The 20,146-nt window shown below is 61.5% G+C and overlaps 3 protein-coding genes across 4 annotated transcripts; 1 reads left to right on the forward strand and 2 right to left on the reverse strand.

Annotated features, from left to right (window-relative positions):
• Positions 1–7,724: 7,724 nt before the first annotated feature.
• GPR3 (G protein-coupled receptor 3) lies at positions 7,725–9,302 on the reverse strand. Its single transcript, XM_062628797.1, has one exon. It carries the CDS (start codon positions 9,071–9,073, stop codon positions 8,006–8,008), a length of 1,068 nt encoding a protein of 355 aa, XP_062484781.1. The 5' UTR covers positions 9,074–9,302; the 3' UTR covers positions 7,725–8,005.
• Positions 9,303–11,237: 1,935 nt separating this feature from the next.
• On the forward strand, positions 11,238–15,528 carry CD164L2 (CD164 molecule like 2). Of its 2 annotated transcripts, none has more exons than XM_062628800.1 (6): positions 11,238–11,385; positions 12,711–12,815; positions 13,173–13,250; positions 13,398–13,466; positions 14,064–14,229; positions 15,298–15,528. In XM_062628800.1, exons 1-6 carry the CDS (start codon positions 11,313–11,315, stop codon positions 15,302–15,304), a joined length of 498 nt encoding a protein of 165 aa, XP_062484784.1. In that variant the 5' UTR covers positions 11,238–11,312; the 3' UTR covers positions 15,305–15,528. The 2 variants fall into 2 exon arrangements, with proteins under 2 accessions (XP_062484784.1, XP_062484783.1); XM_062628799.1 differs by lacking the exon at positions 15,298–15,528 and adding an exon at positions 14,585–15,234.
• An 897-nt stretch (positions 15,529–16,425) lies between these two features.
• On the reverse strand, positions 16,426–19,517 carry SYTL1 (synaptotagmin like 1). The gene is made up of 12 exons (XM_062628763.1): positions 19,408–19,517; positions 19,151–19,187; positions 18,834–18,927; positions 18,624–18,718; positions 18,345–18,446; positions 17,786–17,952; positions 17,605–17,707; positions 17,364–17,525; positions 17,191–17,269; positions 17,021–17,120; positions 16,734–16,939; positions 16,426–16,665 (listed from the first exon to the last, which is right to left on the reverse strand). The coding sequence occupies exons 1-12, from the start codon at positions 19,515–19,517 to the stop codon at positions 16,526–16,528; spliced, it is 1,395 nt and encodes a 464-aa protein (XP_062484747.1). The 3' UTR covers positions 16,426–16,525.
• Positions 19,518–20,146: the final 629 nt, after the last annotated feature.

The raw sequence follows: 20,146 nt of genomic DNA on the forward strand, positions 1-20,146 counted from the left end.
CCAAAGGGATGCAAAGCTGGGGCTTGTGGGAGAGCAGAGCCACTGTCCCTCTGGGACACATCTGTGGTGAAACTGCTCTGTTGATGCCTCCAGTTCACGCTGAGTGTTTAAAAAGGTGCCTTGAGCAGGGTAATGGTGTGGGGAGGAGTTCTCTGAGCAGCAGACACTTGGACCATCTTTGGCAATGCTGCAGGCAGTTTGGAGAGGTGCTTCCTAATGGGGTGACCATGTACACAGGGACTTGAGGAGCAGAAAACGCTCGTATTCCCTTGGCTTCCTCTTCCCTTACTCTAAAGGAGGGGGATTTCTGTGCCTAAAAACATCTTGTGTGGGAATTAAGTTGCCCATCAGACCTAACCCACTTCATTTCCTTTAATTTTGTGATTCTAATTCGTTAGTTAATTTTAAGAAGACATTTCTCCTCCTCACTAACCCTGTGGATTCCCAGGCTGCTCGCTATGGATCCAGGACTGGCAAGGGGAGAAAATGGTGGACTTGACCTAGGTTTTGTTCCTGGTTTATATTCCCTTCCATAGCATATAAGCCTATCTTGGAAATGTAGAAACAAATACCCCTGATGCCACAGATGTGTATTGTAATCTGAACATGACTCCTTCAGTCGAGTTCATGCCAGAAAGCAATTCCAAAGCCTTTTGAAGATCACGGGTCCAGCTGTGGCGGGGTGGGACCAGCTGCATGTTCCTCCAACCTCGTTGCCTTTCCTACTGTCAAGTATTTTGCCAGCCTGTGCCTGTTCCTTCTCCTCTGGTTTAATGGTGTTGCTCATACCTGGAATGCCAGGCCCAGCTGGAGGCTGCCAGCTTGCTGCAAATCCTTCTTGGGCTTTGATTGATGCCTTCAGTTCGTGCCATTGTGTTCTTACTGATGCCTTGTGTGCATGTCTTTGCCAGAGCAGGGGATGGGCTTTTCTGGGGTGTGGATCAAGCTGAGATCCAGTGTGACCCTGAGAGATTTACAGGACTGCTAAAGCAGGAGCTTGTGCCTGTCAAGCCAGGCAGGATGCGAAGGGCGTAGACTCCGAGGCATCCCCATGGGCTGGGAACATGTGAGCAGCACCAGTTCCAGGTTCTGGAAGAGAGAACAAACCCCTCGGGTGCTGGTGAGAGAGACTTGGCAATGCAAAGTGCTGATTGCTGCAAGCTGGGTGAGGGGGGGTGAGAGGAGAACCGCTGCCTCTTGTTTTCCTGCTCTTTCCATAAGCATCCTCCTCTGGCTTCCCTTGGAGACAGGTTCCTGGGGAAAACAGACCTTTGAGCTAACCCAGGCTGACAGCATTAGCACACAGGGAAGCAAGGAACTTGCCAATGCCAAACCTGACTTCAGTTTAAATTGCCTTAACTAGAGCCTCGATCCCTGTGGAGATAGGGGGAGTGAGTATTCCTGTCGTGGGAAATCCAGGCAAGTGCCGTACTCTCCATGCCCCAGATGGATGGTCTGTGAGGCAGGGCCGGGCCTCAGGGTGGTAGGGACACGATTCCTGTTGCACAAGGCTGCTGTGTGGGCGATCCAGCGGGGAGTTGGCTTCTCTGCCTGCTTCTCTCGCTTGCAGGGCCCTCCTGGCAGCAGGAGGGACACTGCTTTGTCCGTGCAAGCCTGCTGGTTACCACCCTCTGCTTTCAGACTGGCAGAATCAGACCTGCTGGAGCTCAGCTGGCTTGTGGACAGGTAGGGAAGGCTGGTTGTTGGGTTTTAAATCTCTTTTGATTGCACAAGGAGCCTGGTGTGGTGATCCCTGAGAAACAACTGCTTTAAAGCAGCTGCCTTTGAGGAGCATTGCAAAATGGGCCACCAAGTAAGCTGAATAGTTCTGAAAGCGGTAGGGGAAGAGGAGAGGTGCCAAAAACAACCTTTGCAAGACACAGAAGCTGTGCTGAAACTGCAGGGCTGCTGCCCCATGTTGACCAAGGGGCTGTGCTGGGCTCCCCTGCAATCCATGTCATTCCATGTGAACTTCCTTCTTCCTTTCCCTGTGGCAGGCAAGCCTCAAGCATTTCACAAAGCCAAAAGCAAGAGCTGGCAATTGGGATCCTCCCTCCTCTCTGCCTCCCCGGGAGGACACCCCTGTTCCCATGTCATCCCGACCTGTATCCGCACGGATATGCAGACAGAGCAGCCGTTCCCTCCATCCTGGTTGCTCAGGGTGTGCAGGTCGGGGCAGGCCGCTGCTGCCTTCCCCTTCCCGGCTCCATGCTCCTGGTTAAACATTCTCCCGGTGTCCTCGCCCGCAGTGCTTGGCTGCTGCTCCCAGCAGCCTCTTCCCCCGCCACCCCCCTTCCCAGGGAAAACCTCATCCCAGTTCCGTGGGCTCAGCCTGGAGCCTCCTCCACAGCCGGTGACCTTCACTGCGTTCTCCTCTCCTTATCAGGCTCCAAGCACCAGAGCAGAGCCAGGAAAGGGGCTCCTGGAGGTCTCACACGGCCCAGAAACCGGGGAATGTTGTTTCAGGGAAGGGACGTGGTGGTCGCTATTATCATTCAATCCATGAACTTACTGAAGGTGCCTCTTTGGGAATTACCTGTCCTTGACGGGAGCTGCCTGGCAGGGCTCGGTGGGGGGCAGAGGCCAGCTTTCATTCCTGTTGGATTTGGGGGGGGGGGGGGGGGGGGGGGGGGGGGGAGGGTGTGCTTTCTCCTCTTGCTTTTGAAACAGCCTTGAAGTGGGAAGTGGATCCGATGTGTTTATTCCTGTATTAACATTCATTTTAATTCATTTCAGAAACTAACCCCTTTTTCCTTCCCGGTTAGAATGCTATAGACTTAGACATAGAGCTGTAACCCTCCTCAAGTGCCTTATTTTCCTACATGATATAAATATATTTATAAGAGTTAATTATTCCACTTGTATCTTAGGGGTTGATTGCTGAGCAGAAGCTAAGGCAGGAGAAGAGATGGGAAGTGCCCTTGGAGGACCCAGCCAGGCTGGGGGTCGAATGCGGTGAGGGATGCGCTCAGGGTGCAGGGGGTTCCTCACATGGCACCAGAGGAGTTTCAACCCTAAGATCTGCTCAGAGAAACCAATCTCCTGAGCAGAGCTGTTGGGTTTTTCTACCCCTGCAGACAAACACTGATGCCTGGGCTCTGCTGCCTCATGTGCACAGATGCAGCTGAAAGCTGCTGCGGGAGCAGAGCCCAGCCTGTGTCCATATCTGTATCCTCACTGCCTCCTGACTTCCCCTGTGCTGTCTGTGCTTCTCCCTGTCGGTTGCTGGGTAAGCCAGGCTTTTCCTGCTGCTTTGGTGTCCATAATCAGCTCAGAAACCCCTGGATGAAGATTCCTGATTGCAGATTTTTGTAATGTACATGTAAAAAAAAAAAAAGTAATTAATAATTTTTTGATCCTTTTTTAAAAACTATAAACTTGATAAATCCTTTCGATCCAGCCAGTGCCTGGTGTGTTACTGCAGGCACACGGTGAGGACCCTGCTGTGCTCTTGGACATGTGGATAGGGTCAGATCCTGGACTGAGGGGCTGCTGCAATTCCATAGAATCCCAGCCTGGTTTGGGTTGGAAGAGACCTTAAAGCTCATCCAGGGACACCTTCCACAAGAGCAGGTTGGACAGGTCCTGTCCCAAGCCCCTCTCCAGCTTTCCTGCAGCCCCTTCAGGCACTGGAGCTGCTCTCAGGTCTCCCCTTCAGGAGCCTTCTCCAGGCTGCCCCAGCCCAGCTCCCTCAGCCTGGCTCCAGGGCAGAGCTGCTCCAGCTCTCGCAGCAGCTCCGTGGCATCACTTGGGCAGCCCGGCTGCAATCAGTGTTCCATCAAGCACCCAGCCTGTGTCCACCATCGGGTCCCAGAGCTGTCCTGCAAGCACCATCCCTGCTGGAGCCTCTTCCAGCACCGTGCCAAGGTGGGTTGAGGATTAGGCTGGGGGTGCTTAGTGCTGCCTGTGGTGGGCAGCAGTGCCAAAGCAGGAGGTCCTGGTTTGCCGGGGGTGCTCCCTGCCATAGGAATGAGCCTGGGCTCCAGCCACTGCAGCTGGGGTGGGAGGGAGCTGCTCTTGCTGCTTTCCTGCTTCCCTTTCAGCCTCCCGGGGTCCCTTTGCAGTGAGGCTGCCTGGCCCCAGCCGCAGCAGCGATGGCTCTGGGCCCTGTGTTCAGGTGCCGCGTCTGGGCTTGGGTTTGCGTTGCCAGTTGGTGCAGAGCAACAAAAGGCTCCATCCCTGCTGCTCCTCATCCCTGCCTGTGCAGAGCTCTGCTCTGCCAAATTCCCTTGGCTTCCAGGAGCCACCCGTGCGCTCGCTCTGCAGCGCTCTGCCTTTCTTGGCTGACAATAGTCCCTGGCTGCAAAACCTCATTAGATTAATTGGCCTTGCCAGCTTCTGAACAAGCAAGCCCTTTAGTCGTGCTGGGGCACCGAGGGCAGGGGAAGGAGGGATCTCTTGGGCTTCCATGCTCCCTAGTGCTGCGTATTGCAGCTCTTGGATCCATCTGGAATTGGGGCAGCAGCCGGCAGCCCGGCTCCTTTGCCTTCATGGCTAAATCAGTGCTTTTGGGGTGCCAGCCTTTGAGACTGGGGGGGGATTGGGGTGTGTTGTGCTGGTTTATTCCCCTAAAGGGGAAATCGCAGTCCCAGATCCACCTTCCTTAGCAGCCCATCTGCCCCCAGGTGATGGGGAGAGCTCTCTCCTCCTCCTGCTGCTGCTCCCTGGGTTCAGCTTGGCGCAGGGATGAGAAGCCCAGCAGGGATGATCTGAGATGAGTCCTGAGCCCAGCAGATCCCTACAGAGGAGCTGCTGCAGCCGGGGAAGCCTCAGGTCTCTGTCGCACCTTGGGGCTCGGGCCTTGGCTGCAGCCTTTGCTGTGTGCCCTGGCCCAGGGCTCAGCTCCAGCCCCACAGCAGCCCTGTGTCCCCAGCCCTATTTAATGGAGGTGCCGGCCTGGGCTGGGTGGGCTGCGTGTCCTTTCCACCCCTGCCGTCAGCTCCTCTCCCTGCATCCCCGCTGTGGGACCCGTGTGAGCGCAGCGCTGCCAGCTCGCATCAGTGTTTGCAGCCCGTGCTCCCGGTGCACCAATGTCACCCTGCGCCCGCGTGTGGGTGTGCGGGGATGGAGCTCGGCCTGGCAGAAATGGCTGACTCCTTTCTCGCTCTTTCTGCCTTCCCTTTCCTTTCCTTTCCTTCCCTTTCCTCCTCCCTGCCTTTGCTGGTGCCTACGCGGCTGTGTGGGGAAGGCAGCCGGCTCCCGTGCTGCGGATGGCTTTATCTAGAACTCTTCCATCTGCTCACAGCAGCTCACAAATAACCACAGGGTGCCAGAGGAATTATGGATTTGGAGCTCGAGCTGCTGCAGGCTGGCAGGGCAGCGGCTCCGCAAAGGCCAGGGATTGCATGGAGACGGCTTAAGGCAGCCAGCACGGGAAGGGGCCGCAGCCAGGCAGAGCGCGCTCCCCACCCGCATCCCCTGCCTTGCTGCGCTTGGACAGGGCCCCAGCGCCGTGCCCGTCCTTCCCTGCCCGTGGCGGCAGAGCCAGCCTTGGAGCCCTGCACCCCTAAGCTTGTGGCACCTTCTCCATCCCGTGCTGCTGCAGGGTGCTGGAGGGCGGCCCGCTTCCCACCCAGAGCAGGCTCCCATCCCGGGAGGCACCGGCGATGCCTCCCGCAGCTCTGGTGGGGGCCAGGAATGATGCTCCACAGCCCGCACCAGGAAATGCCTCCCGCTGCCTTCGGCATTTGGTAAAGCCCTTCGGAGCGGGGCCGCCTTCCCTTCATTTCCTGCCTGCTCCCGCTTCCAAGGAAACCAAATCCCCCAAAGCCAGGGCTGAGGTTGCTCATTTCAATGGAACCCAGAACCAGAGCTCCCAGCCCAGCATTCACAGCCTGGCCATGCGGTTTAACTCTGCCCCACATCGCTGCTCCTGATAGGAGGGCAAAGGGCTGTGACCAAAGGGACAAGGGCTGCCCAGAGCCCCCAGCTTGGAGGCAGGAGGCTCCTATGGCTTACAGCATGTGCTGGGCAGGGCTGCCAGATGTGTCTCACAGCTGGGTGATGCCTTTCAGCATCTTTCTCCACCCAAGAGCAGAGCAGGCTGGGCCCTGCTGTGGGCTGTTATCCCTGCTGCATTCCCCAAAGGCCTGGAGCAGCCGGGAATGGCTCTGGATTCACTGCTGTAACAGGAGAGCATTCAGCACTGTGGTGGGGTCCCAGCTTCATCCAGACTTGGCTTTCCTCATCCGTGCTGGCAGGAGGGATCTGGACACAGGTAGGAGCTGAAGGGTGCAGTCTCCAGCCAGGATGTGCCCCACAATGGCTGTTGGCAGCAGGGAGCCAAGCAGATGGGTATGAGGGGCCCTGGCCCCTCGATCTGATGTGACGCAGGGCTGGGGTTTGGGGGGGGTTTGATGCCGGGCTGTCCCCCAGGTGAGTTTGGGGACCCCATGCCACCACCCACCCCATCCCATCCCACGAGCAGCCATGCATGGTGCTGCCTTCACCCCCATGCCTGCAGCCAGCACCGGTGTCACCCAGTGCTCATGGGAGGTGGCAGGTACCAACTGCCTGTGACTAAAGCAGGGCTGGGAATCAATCACAGCACCTCTCACTGCTGAGAGAGGGATGAGGGATGGATGGGTTCATGGGTGGATGGATGGGCCTCAGCTCAGCCCCAGGACATGGGGGGCTTCAACCCCTGAGCTTTGCCTCTTTCTCCTGGACTCAGCCTCAGTGGGGACTGTGGGACCCCCCAATTCCCTGTTCCCAGCGCTGAGCCCAGCCCCATCTCCCCATCTTGATGCTTTGCTGCCATAACCCCATCACAGCACTCAGTTCTGCTTCCTGATGGGCTGGGCAGGGGCGTGGGGGGGCTGTGGGGCACAGAGGGGCTGAGCTGCCCTAATTAGCTTTGCCATTGTTAACCTTGTGGCATGGGCAGCAGCGATGGGAATCTCACATCTCATCTGAGCTCTGCCTCCTGCAGCATAAGCCATGGGGTCCTTGCACCGGGAGCAGGGCTGGGGTGTGATGGAGGCAGCACTAACAGCCCCAGGCTGGATGCGGCCCCTCTGCCTGCTGGGTGCCATGAGGATGAGGATGGCGAAGGCTTCCCAGGGGCCGGCTCCTGCTAACAGGATGTGATGGGAGGGGGAAGTGCTGTCGCTTGGGATTTCTGAACCAGGAGCAAGGAAAACAAGGGGGACGTGGAGCTGTTGGAGCCAGGAGCTGCTGCGAGGGCTGGAGCAGCTCTGCTCTGGAGCCAGGCTGAGAGAGCTGGGCTGGGTCAGCCTGGAGAAGGCTCCTGAAGGGGAGACCTGAGAGCAGCTCCAGTGCCTGAAGGGGCTGCAGGAAACCTTCAAGCTCCCTTCACCCCGAACCTATGGCTCTATGTGAAGACTTCCTGGGTGTGGGGTGACAACATAGGACCCCTCACCCCCCGAAGCCACCCCCATCCCATCAGCAACAGCAGCTCCTCGTATCCCAAAGCACTTTTATTCCCCCCATCCCCAGCGGCTGTAAACAAGAAGCATCCCTCCCCCCTCACTGTGAGCACCCACCGCAGGGTCCCCATCACCCCCATGTGCGAATGCAGCCCCAGTGCAAAGGCACTGGCAGGGGAGCGTTGCGAGGGGGGGGACCCAAAGGCAGCGAGCACTAGAGGGCAGCAGCCCGCAGCGCTGAGCCGGCAGGAGGGAGGTGTTCAAATCACATTGGATGCTAATTAAAGCTAATAAATAAGCGGATGGATGGGAGATGGGGTGGGTTTGGGACGCCCCATATGTACAAAATAGATTCATTCTCTGATGTAGAAAACGAGGCTGTAAAACAAGAGGTGAATGAGCATCCCCCCTTAGAAAAATAAAGCATCATCAACAGATGTAAAGCAACTATGAGGATTCCCCCACCCCATATATATATCATGGCTAGAAAATATGCTTTTCTCTCTTGTCAACTCAAAAAGTGGGGAAATAGGAGAGGAGAAGCCCAAAAGGACGGGGTTGTGAAGAGCTGCCTGATTCCAAGGGGGTGAGAAGGGGGCTGACAGGGCCGGGCTGTGTCAGACGTCACTGGGGGAGCAGGAGCGGAAGGGCACGGTGGAGGACAAGCACCCGCAGCACACGGCCCACAGCACTCTCTGGATCTCCTGGTTCCTGAAGGCGTAGATGATGGGGTTGATCATGGAGTTGTAGGTGGCGGGGAGGAGGGTGGCATAGGTGTAGAGGGCAGGGTAGCTGTGATCCCCCAGCAGGCAGTAGATGGCAAAGGGCAGCCAGCACGAGGCGAAAGTGCCCAGGATGATGGCCAAGGTGGCAATGCCCTTCCGGGTGGTGACATAGTGGGAGGTGGCCAGGAAGTGTCTCTGGACAGCAATCTGGTGGGCATGGTGGCGGATGAGCCTACAGATCTGCATGTAGAGCTGCAGCATCACCGCAAACACCATGAAGAAGGAGACCGAGAGGATGATGAGGTGGTTCTTCGTCAAGGGCTTGACGATGCTGCAGGCAGAGGGCTCCTTCAGGCAGTTCCAGCCCATGATGGGCAGGAGCCCATAGCAAATGGAGGCTCCCCAGGTGAGGATCAACATGAGGTAAGTCCTGGTCACTGTCCTCTCCGAGTAATAGGTCAGGGCATTGTAGAGGGACAGGTAGCGGTCGATGGTGATGGCCAGCAAGCTACTGACGCTGGCAATGAAGGAGGTGACCAGGAGCCCCATGGTGAGCAGGCTGATCACCTCCGATGGGATGAAGTAGACAAAGGCAAAGTGCAGGATCAAGCCCAACCCAGCCAGAAGGTCCGCTGTGGCCAAGCTGCCGATGAGGAGGAACATGGGAGCCCGGAAAGCTGGGCTGTAGAAGATCACCACCACCACAATGGCATTCTCACAGGAGATGATGGTCCCGGAGATGCAGAGGACAACATCCCACGGGTTCAAGGCAAGGGGTTGCACCACAGACTCCAAGTCCAAGGAGCTGCTGCTGCTGTTCTTGGCCACCAACCAGCTTCGATGGCTCTCGCTGGAGTTGGGGGGCTGTTCCCCCATCATGCTGGTGGAGAACAAGGGCAGCCCCTCAGTGCCCACCACCCACACCACGGCCCACTGTGTGCCCATGCTGTCACCCCACATCCAGGCAGGGTCCTTTCATAGAGCCACCCACTGGTTTGGGTTGGAAGGGAGCTTAAAGCTCATCTAGTTCCAACTTCTGGGGGGACACCAGACCCAGGGTGCCCCCCCCAAGTTGTCCCCAGGAGGGGGGCAGAGCGCTGTGTGTTGAGGGGTGTTCACTCCTGGAGGGGGCGTTTGGTTGGTTTTAATTCATTTGCAAGCAAATAAAACCAATATATGAACTGGGGGGGGGGGGCACAACACATCCCCCTACCTCCTAGCGCTCTGCCTGCAGGGGCTTGGGCACTGCACGGTTTGGGTGGATAAACACAGGACCTACACCCCTCCACTGCCCATCCCTGGGGCTTCGGGACCCAACTGATGGAAACCCTAACAGCAGCTGAATGAGATCGGCCCCATCCCAGCCCCACCATCAGCCCCCCAACAGGGGGAATCCCCCTTTACTCCCTCCCTGGACACATCAAGGTGCCCCCCACACCCCGGTGCCCCCCACACCCCGGTGCCCCCCACACCCCGGTGCCCCCACATCCCGGTGCCGGTCACTCACCTGCCGGGATGCTCAGCCCGGCCCCGGGCGCCGCTGCCATGGCGCTGCCGACTTATAGTGACCGAGCCCCGCCGGGGGGGGGCGAATTGGGGGTGATGGGGAGGGGGTTGACTCATCGCCCCCCCCCCCTCCGTTCTCCTTCTGTGACGTCAATGACGCGCCGGAGCCAATCAGCGCCCTGTGAGGTGCGCCGCATAGTAATCGCATCGGGGCTGGAGCAGCTCATTCATAAAAACAGAGCCCCCCCCAGCCCCCCGCCGCCCCCTCGTCCCTCCTACGTCCACCCTTGTCCCCCCCCAGCCCACCCGGGGACCCCCGACGCGTCCATGCAGAGGAGGGGTCGTCCCTTGTGCCTCCCCCGCGCTGCAGAGGTTTGGGGGTTCCACGGGGTGTGAAGGGGGCGGCCCGGGGAGAAACGGGGGCTCCCCCGCCCCAGCACAAAGTGGGGTTCAGCATCACCACCACCCCCACCTTCCGCCGCGGCTTTCCCATGAGGGGATAAATAATTCATGGACGGGAGAAGCGGGAAGGGCTGGAGTGGGGCGGGGTGGGGGGTAGGGTTGGTTCGGGAAGGCGGCTGGCAGCGAGGAGGAGGAGGAGGAGGAGGGGGAAGAGGCGTCCTCACCCCCGGGACGGTGCCGGGACGCTTCCCCCCTCTTCGGTTCCTCGAAGCCCGGGGCTGAGCATCCCCGGGGGGGGCGGGTTTAGCCCGGCCCCGCTGCCAAAGCAGGATGGGACCGGGGCGGGACCCTGCGGCGGTCGGGAGCCGCCGGGGGAGGGACGGGGCCCGGCTCGGCCCGGCCCGGCCGGAGCTGTTCGCGGTGCTGAACGCGCCCGGTTCCCACCCGCAGCTCCGGGAGGGACCGGCGGAGGCACCGCTGGGAGGGTCGCGGTGCCCCGGGCACGGAGAGAGATGGAGCGGCTCTGGGGTGCGTATGCGGTGAGTGCAGTGCTCGGTCACTGCACTGAGTGCAGCCTGCAGGCAGTGCGGGCAGTACGCGCAGGGTGTGCAGTGCGCAGGCAGTGTGCAAGGCATGCAGTGAGTGCAGTGTGCAGGGTGTGCAGTGTGCAGGGCATGCAGTGAGTGCAGTGAGCACAGCGCAGTGCACAGGCAGGGTGCAGGGCATGCAGTGAGTGCAGTGAGCACAGCGCAGTGCACAGGCAGGGTGCAGGGCATGCAGTGAGTGCAGTGAGCACAGCGCAGTGCACAGGCAGGGTGCAGGGCATGCAGTGAGTGCAGTGAGCACAGCGCAGTGCACAGGCAGGGTGCAGGGCATGCAGTGAGTGCAGTGCACAGGCAGTGCGCAGTGTGTGTAGGGCGCACACCACGTGCGGTGAGGGCAGTGCGCACACAGTGAGCAGTGTGTGCAGTGCATCCAGTGCAGTGCGTGCACTGCGCGCCCAGGGTGCAGCCCCCCCGGGACAGGGGCTTCCCCACGGTCACTGCAGCGCGCACACGACGGGACGATGATGGGAGGACAACGGGGGATAACGGGGGGAGGCACCGCCGGAGCTCCCCTCGCCGTGCCCGGGCCTCCCGGGGCGGAGCGGGGCGGGACCAGGAGGGACGGGGCCGCCCCTTCCCGCACCCTCCCTCTCCCCCCCCCGCGGGGCCGCCTCCCGCGGGCGCGCATCTTCCCGCGGCTCCGCTCCGCTCTCCCTGCGCTCCGCACCCGGCACCTCCCGCTGGCCATGGCCTCGCCGTTGCGCTGCGCGCTGCTGTGCGCGCTGCTATGGGCGCAGCGCCCAGCGCCCTCCCGCGCAGGTACGGCCGGGGCGGCGGGGGTGAGCGGGAGGAGTTGGCAGCTTTGGGACAGATGAACTTTTTGGGGGGGTCTTTTTTGCTCCCCTCGCTCCTCAACCCCGCGGGACCTCCCCCATCCGCCATGGGGAGCCCCCTTCCAGCGGTTGGTTCCGGGTTTGAGGAGAGGAAACTCGGGGGACTGGAACCCCCACAGGGCTTGGAGGGGCCCCCCCAGTGCGGGACAAGCGGGGTGCGGGGGGGGTGGGGTTCGTGGCTGGGGGCAGGTTGAGAGCCAGCACCCTCCTGCTCCGGGTGCGGGTAACTCTGGGTGGGAATTGTCTTTGACACCCCCCCCCCCCGGCTCCATCCTCCCGCTGCTCGGGGGGGGGCATTTCCACCGTGACGTGTCCCAGCGCACCCCCGGGCCGGGGCTGCCCTCGCCTGCCCCCCTTTCGTTCCCCTCCCTCCCCACACCTGAGGGCAGGAGCGGGAGCTGCCAGTGCTGGGCTCCAACGTCTGCTCCTGCGCCTGCCACGATAAAAATAACTTCAATCCCAAACCTGCCTGAAACCCGCGTGAACAAAGTCCCACTTCCCCATTGGCTCCCGGCAATGCTGAGGGGGGGACACCCGCGCTGTGCCCCCCACCATGCATTGTGTCCGCAGCATCCCACTCCATGCCTTGTGCCACCAGTGACCCCCTTTGCTCTGGGAGAAGGCAAAGGCTTCTATCAGTGGGCATGGCCCTACTGGCTGGGGTGGGGGGCGCCTGGACCTGGACCTGTGCACCCCAAAGGAGTGGTGTGGTGGGAAACTCACTGCATGGAGGGGATGGGGGGAAGCGAGAACAAGGTTGGGATGGTCCCAGTGTGGCAAAAGACCCCTTGGGACAGGGTGCGAGCCCTGGGCGGGGGGGATCATGTCCAGGGTGGGGATGGACCTCAGCTGACTCCAGGATGGTGCCAGCACAGGCGTGGGATGCAGCGAGGTGCAGGCAGGGCCCGGGCACAGCTCCCCACTGCAGCCTCCCTGTGGCAGCGCTGTAAATTAATGATGAGCACAAGGCAGGGCACCTCAGAGCACCCAAGTGACTCATGGCTGGGGCAATGGGGTGAGCCCTGCGTGGCCCTGGGTGCTGTGGGGTGCATGGTACTCCCTCTGTAGAGGTGCTCCAGATGCACCTTCATCCTGGGATGAGTTTCATGGGGTTGATGCTGTGAGAGGTGTCCTCATCCCTCCTGCTGCACCCTAAGGAGTCCTCCTTCATGGAGCAGAGGGTCCAGCCCCATCCCGGCTGAGGGGAGACGGGTGCTGGCCCTGCCTCACCCCTTCCCCTGGCCTTGGCAGGAGGGTGCAGCGAGCTGGAGCTCTGTGAGACCTGCACGGGCAGCCCCAGCTCACACAACAGCACCGGCTGCGTCTGGGTGCGCTGTGAGACCCCCGAGGAGCCAGGTGAGGGGCTTGGGTTGGGGCTGGGGCACTGAGGGGCTCCCCCAGCCCCTGCTGCTGGGCTGGGCCGCGCTGCTTCCCATGGTCAATGTTCATCTCCTCTGACCCATCCTGTGGGAGCAGGGGATCCAGCGGCTATGCTGGGCTTGGGACAGCTCTGGGAACCCTCCCTGGAGATGCGAGTGGAGCAGCACCAAGTGATGGAGATGGGGGAAAAGAGCTGTTTACAAAGCCGTTCTATGGGGCTTTTCCCTATGGGAGGTGACTCCCAGATGGGTGCCCACCCCTGGGAATGTGCTCTCCTCATCCCAAACCCTCACTGGGGGGGTCCTTAGGAAAACCCTGCTCCTCTTCCCGCAGAGAAGGGGAGCTGCGTGCGGAGAGGGGGGGCCGCAAGGGAAACCTGTGTGCTCTACAACACCAGCACCCAGTGCCGAGGTAACCCCAGCAGCACCCCCAGACCCAGCAGCACCCTGCTGCTGGGGGTGCCAGGGCTGTGGGGATGAGATCCCACCCCTGGCACAAGGAAATGGGATGTAGCGATACCCCGTGACATCCTTTTCCCTCTGCTCCATCCTCCGGCAGCGCTGAAGTCCCATACTGAAGAGCCTCCACGGTCCCATGGCAAGGAGCCAACAACGACACAGGCACCGAGTGAGTGGGTCTGGGGTGCTGGGCTGGGCTGGGGGGTCCGGGTGCCCCAGGGGACAGTGGGATGGGACAAGCTGCTTCCCTCCATGTGTGAGCAGAGCCACCCTTGGAGCTGCATCCACGGAGCTTCAAGGTACCAGCACTGCCCCCATGTCACAGCACTGTCCCTGCGCCCCCCTCTGCCCTAAGCAATGCTGCAGCGATGGCAGGATGCGGCCAGGGGTGTCATACCCTGCAGCCCACCAGGAACCAGCCCTGCTGGGAAGACACACGTCTGGAGCAGGGGCTGGGCATGGAGCAGGAGCCTCTTCCAGGAAATGGGAACTGGAGAGCACTGGGCTCATTACAGCCGGTAACCGAAGCCCGGAGCCCTCTGAATTATTGATCCCACCGGGCTCCTTTTGCCGCTGGCTCCTCTCCCGTGTGCTGCTCCAGCATTGGAAGGGGCTGAGCCTGTCCCTGCGCCCACGTGCTGGGACCATCCCTCCCCATGGAGCCTCTGGGGTCCAGGTGGACCCCGAATCCCCTCTCCTTGGCAGGAGCATGGGTACCCATGGATGCCAACAGCACCCATAACCCCCCGTCCCTGATGTCCATTAGGGACCACCAGCACCAGTGCCCCATTGACGGGCAGCCCCGAGTTCCACCCTCCTGGCTTCGACACGGCTAGCTTCATCGGTGGCATCGTGCTGGTGCTCAGCATCCAGGCTGTGGTCTTCTTCATCATTAAGTTCATCAAGTCCAAGGACAGCACCTACCAAACGCTGTAAGGCCCTCGGGGATGGAGGGGGGATCCCACATGGCCCAAAGTGGGGGTCAGCTGGAGGGGGGCTCTGTGGCCGTGTCCTCAGTGGTGTCTCCTGTGGCTGTTTGTGTCCATCCCCATTGTGTTGGGGGGGGGGGGGGATTTTGGGGGTGGAGGGGCTCCATCCTCCCTTGCCTGTCCCCTCCATGGTGTCCTCAGTTTGTTGCTGCCTGGCCACATCCTGCCTCTGAGCCCCATAGGGAGTGCGGGGACCCTGGCTGAGCCAAGGTGGGGGGTTCACGCCTGTGCCATGGGGCTCACTGTGTCTAACAGTGGGGGGGCCGTGCCCCATCTCTCTTTCCTTGCACGCTGCCAGAGAGGACAACCAGTAGGTCCTGGGTGCTGGTGGCAATGGGGACCTGTACCCGCAGAGCTTCACCCTTCCCTCACCCCTACCTGCGGGGAAGCCGGGGGGTGTCGTGGTCCCTCTCCTGGTGTGCATGGGGGGTGTTTCCCAACTCGTTTGCTGTTTTCCTGGGAGTTGTTAGTGCAGGAAGGAAAAGGGGGTCCCCCCCTTGTCCCCCCCATATGGAGCGCCTGGATGGAGCCAATGCCCAGACCCTTGGCACATCTGTGTCCCCTCCCCACTCTGGGCATCCCCTGCCCCATTGCCTCCCCTCAGCCATGGGGCTCACCCCAGAGGGGTCTTGCTGTGTGCTTTTGCTGTGCCTCTATCTTGCTGTGGGGTGTTTGGGGGGTCCCCCCGTGTCTGTGTGCTGTCTGGGGGGGTGCGTGCTGTGTGCTGTGGGGTGACACCTGTAGCTAGGGCTGCCCCAATTAAACTCTGTGAGGTGGCGTCTGTCTCATGTCCGGGGGGTGTAGCCGGGGGGGGTACAGTAAGTGCCCCCATCCCTCCTCTTCGGTGCAGGACCAGCCCTTCCCCATGGCTTTGCCACCGCACTTTGGTACCCTCCCTTCATCCCACTCCCTGGGGGGGCTGCAAAGGGATGGACCCTGGCCCCGCATCCCCCCCCCCCGGCAAATCCACCCGGGCCCTTTCTGCTGCCTGCTCTTTGTCCACTGCACCAGGATCTGAGGCCATCGGGCTGAGGAGGTGCTGCCCTCGTCCTCCATGGGGCAGGCAGAGAAGAGGCCGGTGCATTGCTGCCTGCATCCCTGCCTGCTGCCTGCATCCCTGCTGCTGCAGGACTGTCCCCGTCCACAGGCACAGGGCTCCACAGGGCTCCACATCACAACTATGCAACTGGCTCTGCCCTGGGAGGCACCAGGGTGGGACTTGTCACCCAGTGGGTGCTCCAGGCTTGTCGGTAGGGGGGTGCAGCCAGGCACAGGGGCTCCATCCAGCCCTAAATCCAAGCCCTGGGGGCATCAGAGGGCGTACGGCCATGGCTGGCAGCAGGGGGACTCTGGCACAGAGGGGACAGAGACCCAATAAAGGATTTCCCTCCTATTCCTGGTGTCCGTGTCCTTGTCACCCATTGTCACCCCCAGAGCCCGAGCAGCGGGTGCCAAACCTGTACCTGCACTGGGGACATTGGAGGGTGCCTCCTCTGCATGTGCTGCCCCAGCGTGTCCCCTGCACGTCACCATGGACCGAGTCCTTCCCTTCAGGACCACGGGTCACAGCCCCATGTCCAGCTCCTGTGCTCCCCGCTGGTCCCACCGCCCACTTCCATCCCTGTCCCCGTCCCCTGGGACCCTTCCCAGGGCTCACCATGCCCAGGGGGATGCAGTGGGGGTACGGGGGTGCTGCCCGGCCCTTCACCCCGCCCAGAAGCTGGGACATGCCCCGGGTGCCACCGCTTCCCCTTCCCCTCGCTCCTGTTTCACAACCGGCCCTTTGCCACCCGTGCCGTTGGGGCGCAGGATGCGGTGAGGCCGGACCCAGGCCCGGCCGTGGGGAAGCGGAGCCCGATGGAAGGGACGGAGCCTCCCGGTGCGAACCGGCCCCGGTGGGAAGCAATCCGGGAGGGAACGGGGCAGCCCGGTGCGGGGTCTCCCCACAAGGAACGGGGCAGCTCAGCGCAGGACACCGCCTCTCCCGGTGCTCAGCACCATTCCGTGGGGAACACACGGGGCAGTGGTGGAGGGGACAGCCCCGCAGCGGCAGCAGTGGGGCGCGGACGAGGTGTCTCCAGCCCCACGCTGGAGGGAGAAGTGAGGGTCCGGTTCGCACTGCAATAAAGAGCCACCACATGAGCCCTCCGGTGCCACTTCATTGCTGCTATGGGGCACAGAGCCCAGCCCCGCAGTGATGCTCTGGGCTCAGCTCTGCCCCCCACCGTGGGGCCGGAGGCTATGCCCTCGGGACAAGGTTGGTCCGGAGGGGTAGGAGAGCTTCGACCCATTGCCCGGGCTGCTGCAGCAGACGGCCCCACACCCCCCGCTCCTCCGCTGTGGAGTCCATCCAGCCCACGGGTAGCCCATAGCTGCTCCCTATGGAGAGATCACCGTGTCACCCCCTGTCACAGCACGGCGGGCACCCACAGCTATTCCCTGCTCACCGGTGCCCAGGCTGAGCCGGATGCCACCAAGCTGGCGCTTGGCAAAGGCTTCATGGTGCCAAAGGGTGAACTCGGCGCACGCCTCGGCCAGGTCCTTGGCTTGGAAGCCATCGTACACCATGGTGTGGTTAAAGAGCGGGTTGAGGCTCCGCTTCACCACCCGCGTCTTCTGCCGGCTCGCCTTGGAGTCATCTGGCAGCACATAGCTGGGGTGACAGCAGGGTGAGGGACACACACACCCCACCAGCACCTAGAGGTGCCCCTCAAGGGCGCCTTCATCCCCTTACCACTGCACAAAGGCATCCACGGTGCCGCCCTGCAGGGGGACGAGGCTCTGAGCATCCTTCACCCAGATGTGCAGCTCACCTGTGGGTGGCAGCCCCCTGCCTACGGGCGAGAGGGGTCAGGGATCCCCCGCCGGTCCTGACTGCCCCAAGCACCCATGGGCACCTCTCACCTTCCAAGCCGGCAGGGATGAACTTCAGTGCCAAGTTGAGGCTGCCCCGGCTGGCGAGGCCATCCGAGGAGACGGGCGTCTGGGGAGGATGGGGCTGTTATGGGGCGCTGCGGATGGGGGTGCTGGGCTGGGTCTGGGGGTGGGGGTGCTGGGCTGAGGGTCTGGGGGCTCACCCGTGGCTGGAGACTGAACCACTCAGGGCCGGTGTTGTCCCAGTCCCAGGTGCCCAAAGCGATTTCCACCTCTCCCAGGAAGAGGTTCCTGCCCAGGCTGTCGTGGTGCCACACCGAGAGGTTCAGGGTCCGGCCCTGCAGGTCCCTCTTCTCCAGCTTGTACTGGTGCGGGGGCACACAGGCAGGGTGAGGTCACCCCCTGCAGCCATGCACCCCCCCCGGAACCAGGGACACCCCAAACCTTGAGGGTCTCATTGAAGATGGGGTCCAAGCTCCTCTTGCGCACCGTGGTCTTGCGCTTGCTGCGGTTGGACTTGTCCGGCAGCAGGTACGTCTTGATGTACCTGGAGCCAAGGGACGAGGTGAGGATGCACCAGGTCCCCCCCGCGGGCATCCCTGCTGGGGGCTGCTGCAGCACTCACGGGTCCGACCGCTGCTTCTTGGCCTCGGCCAGCTCCCGGCACCGCAGCACATGGACCTGCAGCTCCGTCCTGGCCGGGTCGTAGCGCAGGGAGAACTGGACACAGCCCCTCACGGGCACCCTGCCCAGCTCACCCTCGCTGTACAGGCTCATCAGGCTGCTGCTGAGCTGCGGGGGACAGGGCGAGGGGGCTGGAGAGGTGACTCCCCCCATACCCATACCCATACCCATACCTATACCTATACCCATACACATGCATATACCCATACTCACACCCATACCCACACCCATGCACATACCCATACCCATACACATGCACATACGCATGCACATACCCATACGCATGCACATATGCATGCACATACCCATGCACATACCCATACCCATACACATGCACATGCACATACACATATGCATGCACATACACATACGCATGCACATACACATGCACATACACATGCACATGCACATACACATACCCATACCCATACCCATGCACATGCACATGCACACACCCATACCCATACCCATACAGACACACCACCCCTCCAGCCCCATACCGTCGAGGAGCTGAGGCTGGACACGGAAGAGCTGGTGCTCAGGAGGCTGCTTCGGGGTGCGTGGCCGTTCTGTGGGGACACCGCCAGGGGGGTCCCCAGCCCCTGGCAATGCAAAGCAAAGAGGGGTGAGGGCCCCCCCCTGCAGCCCATCCTCAGTCTGGGCTCCTGAAGGCACCCAGCACCCGTGCCATCCTCACTTTGCACCCCCAGACAGTCTCCTCAGCCCCATAGAGACCTATATAGTCCCATAGACACCCAGCCCAAGTCCCACCATCCCACCTCCCCAGCATCAAGGCCACAGCGTGCAGAGTGGGGCTCCTCCTCGTCTTCCTCTGTGCTGGATGTGCCCAAGGGTCTCCCATTGACTGTGTCACCTGCAAGGGAATGGGGTGGATTGGAGCTCCCCCATGGATAGGAGAGGGGGTCTCCTCTTTTGGCAAGAGGAAGTGATGGTGTGGGGCTGGGAGGGGCTGCCCCCATCACAGGTACCTGGCTGGGCTGGGATGTGCTGCTCCCGCAGGGGGCTGTCTCCCTGCTGCAGCAACCCTGGGGTCCCCTCCAGAGCTGGGGCTGTGGGGCTGGGCTGCGGGATGGCACAGACATGGTGACAATGGGCACACCTCTCCCCACCTTGCTCCCCTCTGGGTCTCTGAGGACATCACATGAGGGACATCCCATGGGACACCCCAAAGGCAGCTCCCTCCTGAGTGACGCTGCAGCCCCAGGGCTATGGCACCAGGCTGACCCAGGCACTGACCGAGCCCATCACCAGGGCATCAGATACCCCCTGCCCCCCAGCCACCAACCTGGGGCGCTGCTGCTGCCTGCACCTCTGTAAGGGGCCTGTGAGGAAAGGCCATCATTAGCGTCTCTCATTAAGGCATGAGGCTAAAGAGCTCCCCCCCCATCCCCACCTCCCCAAAGACACCCCCCTCACGTGGAGGGCAGACAGACACCAGGACAGCGGACAGACACCAGAGCCACCCCCTTCACTGTGGGCTCTGCTCCTACCTCCAGACCCCCCCAGGCACCCCACGGTACCCATAGGAGCTCCCACTCTCACCTCTCCTCCGGCTCCCTCCTGCTATCATCATCCTCCTTCTCCTCCCCCAGCGGCTCAACAATGGCCTCCAGGCTGGGGCCGTGCTCCGGTTCCCCTGCTCCAGGTGACATCGGGGACCTCAGAGGGATGGACACGGCCCCAGTGTTCCCCCATCCTGTCCCATCCTACCCCACCTCATCCCATCCCACCCCATCCCATCCCATCCCATCTCATCCCATCCCACCCCATCCCATCCCACCCTATCCCATCCCATCTCATCCCATCCCACTCCATCTCACCCATCTCATCCCATTCAGCCCCATCCCATCCCATCTCATCCCATACCACCCAATCCCATCCCATCCCATCCCATCCCATCCCATCCCACCCTATCTCATCCCATCTCACCCCATCCCATCCCGCCCCATCCCGTCCCATCCCATCCCGCCCCATCCCATCCTATCCCACTCCATCTCACCCATCCCACCCCATCCCATCCCATCTCATCCCATCCCACCTCATCTCATCCCATCACACTCTATCTCACCCATCCATCTCATCCTATCCATCCCATCGCGTCCATCCCATCCCATCCATCCCGTCCCATCCCTTCCATCTCATCCCATCCATCCCATCCCATCCCACCCCATCTCATCCCATCCCATCTCACCCCATCCCATCCCATCCCATCCCATCCCATCCCATCCCATCCCACCCAATCCCATCCCATCTCATCCCATCCCAACCATCACTGACCTTG

Source organism: Pezoporus occidentalis, unplaced genomic scaffold, assembly GCF_034315485.1.
Source record: "Pezoporus occidentalis ecotype Australia unplaced genomic scaffold, CSIRO_AGI_Poc_V1 ctg323, whole genome shotgun sequence".
NCBI lineage: Eukaryota > Metazoa > Chordata > Aves > Psittaciformes > Psittacidae > Pezoporus > Pezoporus occidentalis.